This window comes from Onychostoma macrolepis, chromosome 02 (genome assembly GCF_012432095.1).
Source record: "Onychostoma macrolepis isolate SWU-2019 chromosome 02, ASM1243209v1, whole genome shotgun sequence".
Taxonomy (NCBI): Eukaryota; Metazoa; Chordata; class Actinopteri; order Cypriniformes; family Cyprinidae; genus Onychostoma; species Onychostoma macrolepis.
This window is the reverse complement of record NC_081156.1, coordinates 20,572,227-20,591,137: the sequence shown is the minus strand read 5'-3', so window position 1 is coordinate 20,591,137 and position 18,911 is coordinate 20,572,227. Positions and strand designations below refer to the sequence as shown.

At 38.4% G+C, this 18,911-nt stretch overlaps 1 protein-coding gene and 1 long non-coding RNA gene across 8 annotated transcripts in view; both read right to left on the bottom strand.

Moving 5' to 3' along the window:
* LOC131521835 (uncharacterized) overlaps window positions 1-15,367 on the bottom strand; it is a 56,609-nt gene extending 41,242 nt beyond the window's left edge. For 2 of the 7 annotated variants that reach the window (XR_009266379.1, XR_009266380.1), the window contains exons 1-2: window positions 15,171-15,367; window positions 3,202-3,328 (exon numbers count right to left, since the gene is read on the bottom strand). This is a non-coding gene — a long non-coding RNA (uncharacterized LOC131521835). The remainder of the gene's footprint in view (window positions 1-3,201; window positions 3,329-15,170) is intronic. The other 5 variants (XR_009266372.1, XR_009266382.1, XR_009266371.1 and 2 more) reach the window with 5 other exon arrangements.
* Window positions 15,368-16,613: 1,246 nt separating this feature from the next.
* Window positions 16,614-18,911, bottom strand: mycb (MYC proto-oncogene, bHLH transcription factor b). Its single transcript, XM_058746920.1, has 3 exons — window positions 18,678-18,911; window positions 17,733-18,392; window positions 16,614-17,471 (listed from the first exon to the last, which is right to left on the bottom strand). The coding sequence occupies exons 2-3, from the start codon at window positions 18,382-18,384 to the stop codon at window positions 16,945-16,947; spliced, it is 1,179 nt and encodes a 392-aa protein (XP_058602903.1). The 5' UTR covers window positions 18,385-18,392; window positions 18,678-18,911; the 3' UTR covers window positions 16,614-16,944.

The window sequence follows — 18,911 nt, the reverse complement described above, 5'->3', positions numbered from 1 at the left end:
GGACACCAAAATCTGAATAAAAAAAGATGTAACACTGAACATAACGATAAGCATATTTTTAAATCTCTGTTTCCATTTTGTCTGCTAATCAGTAAACCCACACAAATGTTCACTGCCTGTTCTCAATGGCTTCTAAGAAGGTTTACAGTAGAGCTGGAATAACGTTGAAGGATTAATAGCTTGGAAGATCAAGAAAAAAGGCCTGATTTCATAATTTGTTGTTTAAATAAATGGTTTCAAGGGCCCTACTTGGAAGAGGAGCGTCTCCATGGACTCTCGTTCTGTTTAAATGCACAAACATCTTACTCAACTTTGACTTAATGCAGAGAGTCGGTCGCTGGCCAACACAGCAGCAATATCAGTTGTAAGAACACATGGATGAATTCTCAAGTGCAGAATATTCCATGAGGACATGTGGGTCTGTGACACGTGGCTGAAACGAGACTCCCAAAAGCAACTCTAAGAATAAAAAAATAAAAATTTGATTCCAAGAAGACTCATGGAAGAAATCTTCAAGTCTTACTTCCAGGAAAAGCCTGTACGGGACAGCTGAGGCAGTCGGCCCTGTGAAACTGTACATGGAATGAAGGACAGGATCTTCACACGCTGCACTAGGATAGGAGCTCTACAAATCATTCCTCATATGAAACACATGCCACACCTGGAATAGATGACCCAGCTGGGTTTTCTTCATCGAAAAAGCCAAAGTCAGCTCAGCTGTTTGAGAAAGACACGTTCTGGATTCAAATCATAACATGTGAGACGCTTCCTTAGCAGTTTAAATCAATTTGTGAAGCACTTTGGCTCATCCCATTTCGACTCCTCTGTGGACTAATTGAGAGAGAGAGAGAGAGAGAGAGAGAGAGAGAAAGGCCTGTATGAGGCAGGACTCCAGAATCAGTCAGGCTGAATCAGTCCTCAAGGCACTGGTAATGAACAGAGAGCTAGTTCCTCCTGTTCAAGCCTCAAAATTAAATAAAGTCATAATGGCTGAAGCTCTGGCAGAAACAGCATTCGGTAATATCCACATTTACAGAAAACATCAAACACTGTTTATATTCAATTAAGGGTCTCATATGAATGTGATTTAACAAAGAAGGGGAAAATACACCATGAAATTTGCTTCCAAGGACACAAAGGGAAAAACCCACCTATTAGCTTAAATAGCCGAAAGCCCCGTTCACACTACAAGCGACATGCAGAGACAAAGCGACACGATCCCATTCATTTCAATGGAGAGCTGGCGATTTCCGGCGACACGAGCGACGGCGACCGTTGGCGACCGGATGGGGCGTGTCCAGCGACGCGACAAAGTTCAGAATCCTTCAACTTTATGCAAATGAAGAGCGACTTTCGGGAGCGACAGCCAATAGGAAAGACGACGGTTGAGCTCATGTGATCGTTCTCCTCTCAGCCGGAGATAAACATACGCAATGGAAGAAAGTAGGCTCTGTCTCTCATTAATTTTTGTTTGTATGTACGGATATAATTTAGATTTAGATTATGTTTAGTCTTTTGCCTCCAATATGCTTGAATTTATCGGCAAGAAACCTGACTCGCTGTCAAGGCAACCAGTAGTGAAAACGCCCACTAACGACCTCATCGCCAGCCCCTGGCAAAAGTCGCTGCTAGTGTGAACGCAGCTTAAGATTTCGCTGCTTAGATAGATACCTATTTACAGAACTATTACCTTCATACTGACGTTTACATATTATGGATTAAATGCAAACGGGTACAAAATCCATCAAGTTTTCTGATCATTTTGAGTGTTGCAAAATGCTGCAAAACATTTTGTTTTAAGAGTTATTGTTTAAGGTGCATACATAAGTATAAGAATGCACACTATCAGTTAATATTGATTTTATTATATCTATTTTTAGATTTAGATTACTTTTGCAATCATCAAGCACATAAAAGTATAGCAACATATTTAAAGTCAGATATAATGGAAACAGCAATAGATCATTTCTACAGTATTGTGACAGAGAGTGATTAAAAAAAAAATAATAATCAGTGGCGACTTATGGTTCCATCCATCAGATGATGATGGGATGAAGGATAATCTGAACGCCAACTTGCAGTCGATTGTAAGAAAGTAAAGGGATTTAGGCAGACAAAATAATTGGATACATCAGAGTAAATTCTGTCGTTTGCACAGGAAGCATTAAGTCAAGACATTTTTATTAAAATTACAAGGTCTTTAAAAAAGCACTGGTCGTGATTCTCTGAGCTCTATTCTATAATCTATTGCAGTTTTCAAAGGGCATATTTATTCTTTTTACATAGGGTACATTTATATTTTCTTTGTATGCAAGCGTCTTTTTCTGAATCTTACTGTACTCAGTGTAAACTGCTTTTTTTGCCTGCTCGATCTAGCTTACTCTACATATGATGCTGCAGCATTCAAATATCATAATATCATTAAGCATCCCATTTATCTACCCTTGAAAGCATTAGCGTCAATAAAATAATACTTAACAGGAACTATAACAAAACATTTCCTCCTGAGCAGGTTAAGGGGAAGTAGAGGGAACTGTTTGGCCAGCTGTCCTCTAACAGCCTTAACTGTTGTTTTGTATTGCCCTACAACTATAGTTTATTGTTTTAACACCCACATGGTGTTGCTTTTGTCATAAGGAGGAACAGACTGACGAATTACCAATTAAGTAACCAATGAAAAAAATGTATTTAAGATTACATTTAAAAAAAGACCCCCTACGTACGTATAACACACTTACAGTATATCCAGAAGAACTCTTGTAAATGTATTAGTCAAGCATCCACTCAAGTCACAGTGAGCTCTTGACCTTTGGCTGCTCAGAACACACTTCATGGCTCTTTTCTTACATCAAGATCTGTGCAGGCATCTGCTCAGCACCATTACATCATAAGACTCCAGAGAGCATTAACACCGCCATAGTAAAGCATGTAATGCCCAACTACTGTCCCATCTGTTCGGGAAAGCCCCCTGCCAGTTAAACTAACACCTTTCAAATTCGCTCGCCCTCCACCACAGGACATCTAGGTAAATCAAGTCAGGAGACATTCATTGCCGATTTGGCACACTTCTCAGGATGTTTACAACATGACTAAGTATAAAACTACTTCAAGCTCAAAACCAGGCTGACAACAGGCTGACATGCATGCAAGGTCAAAAAAACACTTTCATTGTCTTATAATATGCATTTATTTTTAGCTTACCTGCTCAACGACTCCCAAACGATTCGCTCAATGATTAATTTTTCCAAACCCCTCCTTTGCATGACGCTAATCCGCGATTGGTCGGATTAGTCTTATTTCCATTTCATCATGCCTGATAAAGCCGCACCTAGTGGCAAAGAATGAATTTGCATTTTCATTCAGACCAATGGAAAAGACCAACATGTGGGCGGACAATATGCTAATGTTTCATGTTGACATCAATGGCTTGGGATTAAAAAGGACTTGTTTCAATGATTCAGAGTCAACTCTTTCTTTTGAGAGACAATAACTTTATACACAGTGCACTTTCAGATTTAAAACTTTGCAGGATGTTTTCATTCACTCAAGAGTTGTGTTACACACTGCATGAAAGGTAATTTTCAAAAATCCATAATAGGGGCACTTTAAGGTTGCAGAGTATATTGAAACAAGATCAGTTATCAGGCGTTATTAGAATCTTTTAATTATGCATTAGACGATACTGGAAATTTAACTGTACAATGTTAATGCTGTCATTAACAAAAAAAAATAGTTTTAAACATTTTCTTTAACTGAAATAAAAAATTTAAATAAAATTAATAATAAAAACTAAATTAAAAAACTATGAAATTAAAAACGAATTTGCCAGAACTTAAACTAAACTTAAAAGTAAAAATAATAAAAGCATGGATAAATACTACAATACTACTATTATTATACTACTAAAATAATAGTTAACATTTAAAAACACCAATAAATTGTAAACAGTAATCTTTAACAAATCTCAAAATAAACATGCATTTTTCATACCCTACATTATATTGTTGTGGTAACAATTCACTTGCACTTTTCCTCGTGTTTTGGACTTTGAACTGCGAGCTCGTGCAGTGCTGTCAGAATACATGCAATTCGTGCGTGTATTTGAAAACTTATCAGTTTATTTACTACAACCTGAATTCCGGAAACGTTGGGACGTTTTTTAAATTTGAATAAAATGAAAACTAAAAGACTTTCGAATCACATGAGCCAATATTTTATTCACAATAGAACATAGAGAACATAAAATTGTAAAATTTCTCAGTTTAAACATTTATGAACAAAATGAGCTCATTTCAAATTTGATGCCTGCTACAGGTCTCAAAACAGTTGGGACGGGGGCATGTTTACCATGGTGTAGCATCTCCTCCTCTTTTCAAAACAGTTTGAAGATGTCTGGGCATCGAGGTTATGGGTTTCTGGAGTTTTGGTCTTAGAATTTGGTCCCATTCTTACCTGATATAGGCCAATATTTTATTCACAATAGAACGTAGAGAACATAAATGTTTAAAATGGAGGAATTTTACACTTATCCACTAAATGAGCTCATTTTAAATTTGATGCCTGCTACAGGTCTCAAAAAAGTTGGCACAGGGGGCAACAAAGGGCTGAAAAAGCACAAAATTTTGAAAATATTCAGCTGGGAGAACATCTAGCAACTAATTAAGTTAATTGACATCAGGTCTGTAACACGATTAGCTATAAAAGGGATGTCTTAGAGAGGCAGAGGCTGTGTTCGAAATGCCATACTATCATACTACTCTTACTATTTCTGCAGCATCCAGTATGTATGCTGCACATAGTATGCAAATTTTCTGTATGCATGGAATACCCGGATGACCTACTATATTTGCCAGAATCTGCTAAATTAACTCAAGTACACTGAAATCAGTACAGAAGCTGTGTTCCGAATGGCATACTATCATACAACTCCTGCTTTATTGCAGTATGCTTTGCGAATACTGTGAATAGTATGTGAATTTTCTGTATGCATGAAATGCCCGGATAACCTGCTACATTTGCTGTAATTTGATGTATGCATCTGAAGACGCTGCATGGGATACTGTTTCCCAGAAAGCAACGCGCCCCATGTGATGTTTCACCTTCAAACGCGTGAGTGAACTGGAGGCTGGGAATAGTAATTATAAATGTTACACTTGTACATATACATGTAAACTACAAACTATCGCTGTGCATCTAAAAACAATATCATTAGTAGGACATAAATTGTACTTTAATCTCTACGGCACTTTTCCGATCAAGTCAAATGAGTCACCTTTATCTCTATAGCGCTTTATACATAAATTATTATTAATATTTAATTAAATTAATATTTCAATTAAGCAAACAGAATTAAATTCCGCTGTCAAGCAAAAGAAACGAGTGTATTTACTCTAAGGACAAATAGACCAATTTGTTAGCAGAGGCTGTAATTAGCTCCGCCCACCAATGCCTGGCTGCGATAAACAGCACTGCAGAAGACACGTGTATTACTATAGTATCAGTGGCGCAGTGAGTAAAAGACGCGAGATTTGTGCTTTGAACTCGTGCAACTCATTTTCCCATCACATACCAGATCAGAAAGGCATTTATTTTCAATATAAAATTAAATATTTGAAAGTGGAAATTAAACGCCTCATTAATAATACAGTGTGCTTAGCTGAAGGTAGGTATTTGTCCCAATAAAGTGGCTTTCATCAAATAAAATTTATGATAATTTACACTCAAAATGTTATTGCATACTGTTTTATAATGTACTACAGTACTGAAGTATAAATATCTGCCACCTAACTACTATTTACACACCTGTTGCTAAAGAAAATGCTGCTATTTTAGTGTAAACAGAATTTATCATTATTTGCACTTGGTGTAACTAGAATATATCACTTTTTCCAATTAGTGTAACTGCCAAAAATATCATTAAAGAGAGATCAGTTAAAGACAGCTAATTCAGTTCAGTCCAATAGCCTATGTAAAGTTCTTCAATTATGAAATGAGTTCAATTGGGAAATATAGCATGTTTTACTAATATGAAGCCTTATTAACAAGCCTTTGTAAAAGGAATAGTTAGCACATTGTTTGTAAGGTAACAACCTTGACAGCTGTGCTGAATTAATGTTTGTGTTTGTCATGTGACAATTAAGCATACTACTCTGAATCATTTGTTGCTTATTGTATACTGTATCACACACACTATTCTTTAAAAAAAAATAGTAGGTAGTATGCACTGTGTACTGAGCAGTAAGCAGTAATCAAGTATGCCATTTCGAACACAGCCAGAGTCTCTCAGAAGTAAAGATGGGCAGAGGCTCTCCAATCTGTGAAAGAGTGTGTAAAAAGATTGTGGAATACTTTAAAAACAATGTTCCTCAATGTCAAATTGCAAAGGCTTTGCAAATCTCATCATCTACAGTGCATAACATCATCAAAAGATTCAGAGAAACTGGAGAAATCTCTGTGCGTAAGAGACAAGGCCAAAGACCTTTGTTGGATGCCCGTGGTCTTCGGGCCCTCAGACGACACTGCAGAGTATTTCAGCAAGACAAAGCAAAACCACACACTGCAGCTATTACAACAGCATGGCTTCGTAGTAGAAGAGTCCAGGTGCTGAATTGGCCTGCCTGCAGTCCAGATCTTTCACCTATAGAGAACATTTGGCGCATCATTAAACAAAAAATACGTCAAAGACGACCACAAACTCAGCAGCTGGAAACCTATATCAGACAAGAATGGGATCAAACTCCAGAAACTCATAACCTCGATGCCCAGATGTCTTCAAACTGATTTGAAAAGAAGAGGAGATGCTACACATGCCACCCTCCCAACTATTTTGAGACCAGTAGCAGGCATCAAATTTGAAATGAGCTCATTTTGTTCATAAAATTTAAAAATTTCTCAGTTTAAACATTTGTTATGTTCTCTACGTTCTATTGTGAATAAAATATTGGCTCATTGATTGGCTCACTCAAATTTCATTGATTTGAAATTCTTTTAGTTTTCATTTTATTCAAATTTTAAAAACATCCCAACATTCGGGTTGTAATTAAGGCCATTTCCCAATTTCAATCATAAAGTAACCAGCAACAACCACCGTTCCACTTCTCATCAGAGACATGAGATGCAGATGCAGCACTAAGCAGTCTCTCGCTGTCAGTGCTTGTAATGATATTTGCGTCTTTCTCTGACAGTTCTAAATGCTTCCACACTGCCAACATGTTTGCTGCATAGTGTGAGTCTCTATGATCACGTCACGTCATTGTTCTGTACAATTTATTCTGTCTTTGCGCTTTTTTTTTTTTTTCTTCTTTTTTTGCTATTATTGGCCAAATAATTTCGGTTGCCGAACATTCAGTGCATCCCTAATTTCAAGACAATCACAAGAATAGCTTGATTCTGACCGCAATTTAAAAAAACTGGTTTATTTCCTCTGCATCATTTACTGGTTCCTCTTATTCTTCCAGATGTTACTTGAGAACAAAGAGTGAGCTTATATTTTATACAGAAATAGATTTTTTTAGAATTTAAAATTTGTTGTGTGGCTTCTGTTTGCATCGTCCAACCAGCACACAGTATGAGCCCGGTTGAATAATTCATTGTGTTTGGCTGCGATATGTCTATACATCCTTGTGTGTGTGCAGGAGAACATGATACTCCTCTAACACATACAAACACACAGGCATGAACATACACACAACCCACAAAGGACATGATACAGAGCTCTCTCGTTTCACATTCGAGTTTGGTTATAATAGCCAGGTATAAATGAACAAACGAAAACAAGACAACATAAAATATATGACAGGCTGCTGATGGCTAACATGCCATTTAACATGCGTCAGGGCCAAGGGAGATGATGTGCTAGCGGGGGATGATGGGGCACTTTAAATGGCAGGAACCAGTGGTGATCGTATCGTGTTCTCCAGATGGCCGGCTATCTCCTCTCCTTTACATGGGCCGGCCAGAGCAATTCAAGCCTCCCTGGGGACACGAAGAGCTTGTGCAGAAGAGCCCAAGTCATTGAGTCCTCAACTACTCAACCCATAACATGAAAGGGAAGGCTGCTCTGTTCACCACAGCTATTGCTTCAGTCAGCCATGACGAACAAACCTGGACTCTAGGAATTGCTATCTGATCCATAAAATGCTCGTAAAAGGCTGGGATATAAAATATGTGCCATCTGATCACTTCCTGCCTTCAAGGAATGCTTCAGCATTAACATCAAGAGCAAGTTTGATCACCTATATTTTCACAACAAGCTAAAATGCAATACAGCCATCACGTTTATGGCAGGGCAATGTATTGATGTGAGCGTAAAACATTTACAACAATAACTAAAGGTCAGATGTGTAATACTTCCTTCTATCTTGGTTTACTGTGCAAAGACAACTGTAAGTAAGCCAGTCATAGGTCACTGTTTGTCTGAATGATATGGGTGAGGCAAAAGAGTTCATAGGAGTTTTTGGGAAACCTGTAAGGAAACAATTATTAGATTTGCAAATCCATTTGGTATTTTTGTGGAGCAAACATGACATCAACTTTTAAAAAGGCTTGAAATAACCATGTCAGTGACAATCTTTTTATAAGTTGATAAGCCTATTTACTTTTATGTTTAGCTGAATTTTATTTCTCAGTTAACTCTGATTTGTGACCCATTTTGAAATCTGAGACCCAATTTTGGGTCATGACCAACCAGTTGAGATCCACAGAACTAGGTGATGGGTGAACGAGAGCAATAGGATAGGATAACTCGTCTTGGACATCTTTTACAAACCACGTAACACACAACAGCTGAGCACTTGGCTAAATATCGCAACCTCTTATGGAAGCTGTTGCCGAAGATTAAGTTTCATATCAATCCCTAAAGCATACTGCAGTATCACAGACATAGAGAGAGAGAGAGAGTGAGTCTCAGTATTTGGGAGGCTTCCAGTGCCCCGGATGACCCCCAGTGCGAGAAGGACAGGATGAGACCATGTCGGCCTCACGCTCAACATTTAAATGCTCAGTGTTAAGAGCCAAAAATGGACAGACTGCAACAGGCAATTACAACTCAGTCACTCCACAGGGGCACAGAGTTTAAATAAAGATTTCTCTGGGCTTTGTTATTGAGACAAATACACAGTGTCTGGTTATGCAAATGAAAGAGAACATGAGTTCAGGTCGTGGTTGAGTGACCATCCTAACCGCAGTCTGACTTTCACTACAGATGAACAGAATGTTTCTATTATGATGTAACAATAGATGTCTGCTGTCTGATAAAATATGACTTTGAACCATTTTTTAAATGAATTATGTTGAGCTTGCAATTTATGAACGCAAGCTATAAATGTATAAATTATAAAACGTATTAATATTTAACATTTAATGAAAAACATTTTGTGCATACACCATCTATGAGTCAGAGCAAAGCATTGTACAACCGCGCCTGTAAGAATCACAGTGTTTCTGGTTTTAATCACTGAGGGCGGAAATAAAAAAAGTGAGGCTGCGTCTAGAAATGCAGACTCTCTGAGTGGGTACTTCTACTTAATTACTTTGTATGTAAAGAAGTACGTTCTATATAGTAAGAATGTGTGTATTGTGAATGTAAGCCTGATGTACTACATTCATCATGTTGTCATTGTCATGTGACCTACTAGCATCAGACACTTCACTGCCATTCACAAATCCTCTCCAGTGGCCTTGTGGGATAGTATAGTGTCCATCAGATGCCATTTCAGAATCTCACCAGAAATGGTAGGTGATCTGGGGACTTTCTGCCTACTGTGTTATCAATACTGTGAATTCGAACATACTACTCTGTTCACATACTGTTTTTCACCTACTAATTTGGGTTTGGCATTAATATTTGACCATACAGGCTTCCATACTGCAAGTGACATGGTCATGAACATAGACATAATATACGTAGACACCTCATAGACTGACGCTGCCTATTGGAGCTGACGTATCAGCGCGGCCGCCATCTTGGATGGGTCCCCAATACACCCCCCCTGCATTTATTTCTACTGAGGAAGGTGTATCCCCAACTACAATAATCATAACTCCCCGAATTTTTACCGGATTTTCACACGGTTTGGTTTGTTACAAATGGCAGAGATTTAGTTATGATACAGGACGCTGTCACACATAGAAAAATATGTGCTTTCATGCTAAAAGACTTTGTATTATGCTCTTTAACAAAGACATATGGTAGGCTATGGCATATTGATAAATGTATAAATGAATGAATTTTATATTTTAATAAAGAAACAAGTTTGATTGTTCATTTGAATTTATTTCTCTCTCTCTCACTCACACACTCAAACGACCCTTCTGTAACACATATACTGTACCAGCTCAGTACATTTTTTTTTAAAGGCCTGGAAAAGTAAGCATTATAATTCCAGGTCATTCCAGCATCTTACACTAGCCTGTCAGGCTTGCAACTGGGGCTGGGGAGCTAAAACCCTTGAAAAAGAACTGTTCTGGAAAAAACCCCAGCAAGAGACAATGAGAGAGAGTACCAGTTCCTGCTGTAATAACGTTACACGTAAGTAACGTTAGTTACGATGACATAATATTATAAATGGTAAAATAAGCAAAATTATTGTTCAATCTTACTTGTGAAAGGTAATCCCACGCGATCTGGTATCAATACTGCGCCGGTTATAAATTAATACGGGCATAGTTGCTCGCTCTCCGTTGACTCTGGTGCTAGTGTAGAGTGAGGAGACCCAACCAATATGGCGGCGACGCTAGATTACTTTCCAGCACATCATGAGGCGTCAACGTATATTATGTCTATGGTCATGAACATGACATTGGTTCTTTTTAGTGAGTCAGAAAAGACTTCGGAGTAGGGCTGCACGATTAATCGAAATTAAATCGCAAAGGTGATAAATCGCGATTAGGCAAAAGCTCCGATTGTCATGCGTACCTCTCAGTGAAGCACAGATCTATGATCAGTAGTATATCTCCATCTGAACAGAGCCATATTTCACTGACAAGCTACGCAAACAGCTTTCATAATCGCAGAATGATATCTTTGATTTCACTATCGCGCGATTATATTATCTGTGATAATGAACGCAATTTTGCGTAGTTTGTGAGTGAACTATGGCTCTGTGTAGTAAATGCTGCTCCATCTGAAAGCAGACAGTGGTGTATAAAGTACCTGAAAGCCATACTCAAGTAAAAGTACAGTTACCTTACCAGAAAATGACTTTGGTAGAAGTTTAAGTCACCGTTTAGAATATTCCTTGAGTAAAAGTCTTAAAGTATGTGATATTTATTGTACTTAAGTACTGAAAGTAAAAGTACAAGTAAATGCAAAATGGAAAAGAAGCAAATAAATATATATAAAAAATGTTCTTACACAGCTCGAGTAGCAAGATTGTGTTCAGTTTTAACTCTTTCTTCCATTTTGTATTTTTGGGTATGAATAAGAAGCACTTCACATGGTACTTAGTGTCTTTCATTCCAACATAAGAAAACATTTCTGGAATCTGCATCTGAAATAGCATTTAGATGCATTTACACAGTTTATGTATGTCAGAGGGGAAATGGATGTATTTAACCTGCAGTTACAGATGCATAAATAGGCCTAATGTTTTGTTTTTAACATAAAATGTTGAATACTGATATTTGAAATATTTAGACATGGAAAAAAAATAGTTGAAATGTGAAATGAAAACCGCCAGTATGTGACAGCAAGTCACTGTTAATGAGTCATTTAGATTCAACTGATTCATTCAAACGGCTGATTCATTCAGAAACAAAGCATTTAACTGTGTTAATGAGTGAATCACTGAATCATTTATTCAACCGATTCGTTCAAAAAGTCGATTGATTGAATAAGTAAACACCGTCCATCGCTCAGAGATGCAAAACAGTGCTGTGATCTTTGTTTGGAACTATTTTCGTTGGCAAAATTGAGCAAAAACAAGCAATATTACGTCTAAAATGTAAGTCACTTTGCTTTACTGAACTTGTATAAAATGATTAAATGTGTTATGCTTATATCTGCAGAAAAATGGTACTCTTTGAGTGATATAGATTAAGTTAACTATATTAAATTATATAAATATAAAAAGCATAAAGAAGCATTTTTGCCATCCACAATTTAGAATGCCTGGAATGTTGAGTTTTAATAGACTAATAAATTACCGTGTGTGCACTCTGTGTGTGATTTGGTGATATAGCCTACTTGATCATGTCAGATCTCACATCATTACAACCATACGTGCCATTTTTCCCAGACACATCCTGGCCAGGATTTCTATATTGCTTTGATTAAAAGTACCTTGAGAGCGTTTCGAAAACATAAGGAACCGATGTCATACACTGATCGGTCTGTACACGCAAACAAAGCCAAATCCTATAGATATTTTAGGCAATATAGAAATCCTGGCCAGGATGCGTCCAGGAAAAATGGCACGTATGGTCACCCTATTACAACAACACTTACCATATTATCGCACACCCCAGACTCGACTTGAGTGGAAAATTAATCATCCACGGCTGCACGCGCTTGTTTGCACACGAGCAAAGGTGTTTTTAGGAGTCTAACTTGTAAGTGCCAGACCACTGATTCGTCAAACCTGCTTTCCTGCAGTCTGTTAGGGTTAGGGTAGGGTAATACTATTTTGTATTAAGTAACGAATATGCTTCAGGGAAATGTATCGGAGTAAAAGTATACATTTTAATTAGGAAATGTAGTGAAATAAAAGTTGGCTGAAATATAAAAACTCAAGTAAAGTACAGATACTCCCAAAAAATACTTAAGTACTGTAACAAAGTATTATTACTTCGTTAATCGATACAATACACCACTGAAAGCAGGTGATGGAGATTTACTACTAATCACAGAACCGGCTTTACTGACGAGATGCGGATGACTATCGCATTCGATTAATCATGCAGCCCTACTTCATAGCTTTCACTGATCACCCTCACTGAATTGTGAATCAATTCTTGGTTATGTCTGATTCTAAATGAACCCGAAACGGTTACTTGTAATTTAAAATACATATTCATAACTACTCTGCTGTAATAAATGGCATTCTAAATGAAATTATTCACTAAAATATCCAATAAGTAAATATTTCACAGCAATATTACTGGCTATGGTTTGGCAAAAATTCTTACTGTACAAAACGGCAGAAGTACAGGATTGTCACTAGAGTAACAGTATCTATATTTACTTAATCATTTGGTATTTTGTCATCAAATAAAAGCCATTTGGCTCTTAAATATTTAAATATCTGGAACACTCAATACTAGTCAGTTCCAGACAGGGTTTGGGCTTCAACTTCTGAAAACCCATAAATGAAGCTATATAATGGGATCAGATAGAAAAGTCATGCCTTAACCAAACACTAACTTGTGTTCCTATATGGGAGAACAACCAGCCAGCTCTGTTTCTGGATCATTAACTTCAACAAAGTGCCATCCAGCGCATCCACTTCAACATTCTCGCTCATCTAATCAAAACTAATTCAGCCATGTTGCTGCAGCAATCATTTCTGTATGCTCCACCAGCTGCTACATCTCCCCAGGTGCATCTGAATCCATGCTTCATGACCAATGAATAATGAAGTCAGCAGTATAGAGTTTATATGAGAGACAAATGATATGTCAACTGTCTTGAGGGAGCTGTGCCATATTCCCTGTAAATATGGTCACCCACCAGACCTCAGGTCAACACAGATGATTCTAAACTGAAAATTTCAGTTGCATTGAAAAGGGGGTCCATGCGTGGACCACTTAATCATGGTGACCATTCAACCTCAAAGTAACAGACTGAAATCTAAGCTATCTGATTGAGTCAGGTCTGCTCTCAAGGGACACGTTGAAGGTATGGAACAGCTTTGTACAGGCAAGTATGTTCCTTTTAATTTACAGATCCGCACAATGCTCCTGCATTTGTGATGAGATGCATGTTTGGAAGTGTCAGCAGTCCTTCAGGGACACAACAGGACAACTGGAAGGGAAAGTTTACACGAAAATGAAAATGATGACTTTCTTCTGCAGAACACAAAAGAAGATACTTTGAAAAATGCTTTTGTCCCAGTGAAAGACAACGGGGTCCAAAACAAAACAGCGCCCTATTGACTTTTACTGCATGGACAAAAACATTTTTTTGTGTTCCACCGAAGAAAGAAATGCATACAAGTTTAGAATGTCATTCCTAGAGTCACTGTATTATTTGCATATGTAGGATTATACTTTCTCCAATTCATTTTTCTACAGGATTCCATACTTGATAGGACCATGAAGGCTGTGTGACTTAATTTGACATCATATAATGGTAGAGGGAACCTCCTCATGACTGTCCACCACCGGCCTCCAGATCATAAATCTCTTACAGGGTAGTCCTAACTCCAATGATAGACTGAGTGCCTTAGAAAATAATTTATGAACTCCGTCAACACACTGTACCGAGGGAAGACAGGAACTGCTTACATAGTGACAGTGACAAGACCTTCAAATTAAGACAGAAAAAATCTACAAACTTGACCTAAATTTGTATGGCCCTTTTCTGGTAAATACATTTAATGGTACATTTAACGCATCATACTTAAAAATGTATAAATGGATCTGCTTGCTGACAAAAATAACTGTAATTTATAAAATATGCACATAAAAGAAAAACCTCCATTTTGGCAGGATAGCATTGTAACCTTTTAGCTAATTATGTTTCTTTTTACAAGAAAAAAAAAAAAAGTAGGGAGTGCACTGTAGTATCTTTTAATAACCATTTCTAGACAACTAGACAAACTCTATACAAAGTCTTTAAAGTTGTCATCAAATAAATGTTTTCTATAGGTAACATAAAAATGGTATCAGTAACAGTCACGTAAATGTCACGACTACATAAAAAGCTAATAGAAAACTGCAAATGTCAATATTATATGGCATTAAATCAAAAGGAAAAGCTCTGACAAATCACAACAACAAATCACTGCTCATTAAACGTGCAAAGTCCATTGCCCAAATTAATGTATAATCATAAAAATTAATAATGGTTTACAATAAAGTGTTGAATAATCGATATTGATTACTGCTTATGAAACGGAATAAAATCTCTGCACCTGTGGTACAAAACATGAGCACACTGTTTAGCTAAAGCTAAGATTTTGTTTCACAACTACTGGATACACCTTAAACGCAACAATGGATAAGAATCTTACCATGTAGGACGCCTTAGGCAAGTCAGTCCACTTTCCAGATCTGAAATGTTCTTCATTTGCCAATATTTTGCGACCCACAGGCTACATTAGCCAGGCTGCTAAGTGTGCGTCCTCTCTCCTCCATGTGCTCAGCTGCACGCGCGCATCGCGGGGCGCTTTGCATAGAGTCAGATCAGGGCTTGACGTCACCGCGCGACAACTTCATCTATCACTCCACAAAACTATAAGAAATTAACTTGTGGCTCGTAATTTTTATCCTATATAGTCTGTTTGGCTTCATTATCATCCTTACAGTGACTGTAAATGTCACAGTGTTTGACACTAAAACTTTTACCCTAAATGTCAGCCTGTCTGTAGTAGATGTCACTTATTTAACTTCTTTGAGTTTTCATCTACATGAGTCCAAGGTTGGTCATAAAGACACTTACCTGTCACAAAGAATGTAATAATCATAATGTATTTGCTAGAAATGATTGTGATGAGAATACACTCTTGCATGTCTGACTAGGGCTAGGCAAACCATCAAATGACATGACAGTATTTACCTCTGAATGTTTGTGCTCCACAGGTATTAAGTGGTTCGATTGAGGATGCCTGACAAACTGGAGCATGTTTTAATGTTTTTTTAAGTCATGTACCATAAGCGTATTAAAAGTGTGAACAGATAAGGTTTAAGCATGTATGCAAAAGGCACAAATCACATATTTATTCTGTGATTTTGCCCTCATCCATCCAGTAGTTTAGTTAATCTTCTGACATACAGTTAGCAGGACAAAAATGATATCAGTGAAAATGATTTAAAGAAGTTAAAATCAGGTATGAAAAGGAGTATGTATGCCATCTACTGAACCCTTAAATACCAATTGTTTCACAAACATGGCGCTTGTGAGTTTAAGGTGAGGAAAAAATAAGCTGGTTTCCTTATGAGATTCCCTGTTCCAGTATGGTCTTCAAAACTGCTCCACTGAAGGGAAGGAGACATTTGTTTGTGCAGCAGAGCTCATCTTAGAAAGTTAAATGCCAATTACTCTCAGAATTCGACACTCTTCTTTATTTTCTTGTAGAACATGCAGTTTACTAAAACCAAGCCCACTGTAAACATCACTTACTCAAATCAGTGTAGCCAAGATCAAACAGTCAGTGACAAAATCAATGTGTAGACGTGTGATTCAGCATGAGTAGCTTTATGTAAGGCACTGGCTTTGATGCTTGTAAATAGAGAATGTAATTCTGACACAAGCATTAGTCATCCTAAAGTTACAAACAGATGATTTCATTGTCAAGGTAAGTTATGTAAAACAGTCTTAACAGACTGAAAATATGCCAAATTCATTAAACATCAAATGTGTGCATGAATATCTTCTTAATGGATTTCCTAATTGATTGCTTTGAAGTCATCATGAGACTGAAACAGGCAAAAAGTAACGAGTCCACAATACAGGATTAGCCAAAAACACAGTTTTATAGAGAAATGCATTTTATGATTCAGAAATCAACAGCATCTTGAATACATATGTGCAGTATGTACAAAACTTACAAAAACAAAACATTAAATTAAGGCCAACAGTAAATGGAACCGCAGACCATTTCATTACTAAAAAATAAAATACAAATAAGTCTAACCTCCATTATGTTCAAATTGAGGCAGTGTAACTGTATAAATCAATGTCAGATTGCTCACTACTTGCCACACCCTCGAGACCTTGTATTGACTTGACAGAACCATACAAGGATGCTTAAAACAAGTTCAGTCCATAAATTAAGTCCAAGCAACTTAAGAACAGCTTAACTGCTCAAGTCTCTGTTTCAAATGTTCACATTTCCTCCTTAATTGTTCCTTAAGCGAGATCAGTTTTTGTTCATCTTCTTGCATGGTCGCTATGCACTCCGTCGCCTTCTTGAGGATCACCACTTTGGCAGCCTTCTCGTTGTTGGCCACTTCAGGAATTACGTCTCTCAGCGCGAAGAAACTGAGTTTGAGCTCGTTCCGCCGTTGCCGCTCGAGCACGTTATGAGTCCTGCGTTTGTCGTTATCCTCAGAGTCCGACGTCCTAGGACTCGCGCATTTACGGTTGTGGTTCATTTGTTTAAACACCCGGATGTGACTCTCGAATTTAATCCGCTTGACTGCAGGCTGCTCGCTCCGCGTGGATGGCTGCGCGGCGTAATTGTGTTGGTGAATATTAACGTGACACCGCTTGAGGACGACGGGGCTTTGATGCGTTGCGTTTGGGTCAGGCTTTCTCACGGACTTTCTCTTTTCCACCGTGACAACGTCGATTTCCTCCTCCTCTTCGTCATCTGTTTGGGTTAAAAAGCAAACAGATGTCAATTTGCCGCTCTGCTTATTCATACGAGACAACTTTGCGTAGAATAACGCGCAGTGGGCGTCCCTTTACGCAATCTAGTATTAACGCTTTAACCACCACGCATTCTTACATTGTTAAAAAGAAACCCCAATAAGCAGCAACAAACACAGCGTATAAATCGAAATCCATTTAAAAGTGTAAGCTGACCAGTCAAACGAGCACATTTATTTTTAATCAGCTGGCTGTTACTCACCGGAATCGCTGTCACTGCTGCTGCTGCTCCCACTGTTTGGTGGAGTATCCAGTGGCAGTGTTGTGGGAGTCGGTGTGGATGACGGTTTACACGGCTTTGAGCTGTCAGTCAGCGGGAAAGGAAACACTACTGATGGGTCAATGCACTGTGAGGCAGAGGTGCTCATGTCCTGAAGGTAGCTGACGTTAGGGCTGGACCGACAGCCGTCCACAGAGTCGCTCCTGGAAGACTCTTTCCTCGCCGCCTGGAGCGACGCTAATCTCTCCGACACCACCTTCTCCAGCTTAGCCGCGGCGGAGAATCCACTCCACATACAGTCCTGAATGATAATCGACTTCAGAAAAGACTGGGAGTAGTCCGCGTCGCAAATAAAACTGTGGTTCACCACATCGTCCCCGAGAAACTCCGACACCATTTCCAGCTGGTCGGCTGTGGAGGGGAAGGGGTCTGACAGCGAGGGACGCCGGCTGGGGGAGAGCGGCGGTGTGGGGAGCAGTTCAAATTTCTTCCATATATCCTCACTGGGCGCCGGTGGCTGTCCGTGCTGGTGGTTATAGAAATCCTCATCCTCGTTGTCGAAATAGAAATAGGGCTGGTAGGAGTCGTAGTCGTAATCGTAATTTTTACTCTCCATACTTGAATTCAGCGGCATGGTGATGCCTGTCAAGAATACATTATGGTTAAAAACTCGCCCCTTTAAATGTTGCACAACTAGTGATTCATCTTAAGTATAAACTTCAGCGCAGCACAGTTGTCTTACAAACACACCAACTTATTGAAGGTGTCACGTATTAAATACAGAACACTTATGTAGACTTAAAATATTTAAGAATATAGTCTTGATTTTATGGTCCAAAAGGTTTAAAGACCAATAGCTCGCCAAATGTAGTTATTTACATAAATACACAAAAACGTCCAAAATGAGAATAATTCAGAAAGACTTACCGTAGCTGTGGTGAAGCTGAATGAAAGCTGACAATATGGTCAGATGGCAGTGTATGTGAAGTATCAGGTGAAAGTAAGTCCAAAGTGGGAGTGGGTCGCGCCGCTCTACCTCCGCACTTCTGCGACTGCAGCACCAGAGCGGCTGCTTGTCATTTACTGCAAGATTTCGAACAGCTGCTCCCGCGGGTTTTAATACTACGGATTGTTTTTCCCCTCCCTTACTCTAGTCTAGAT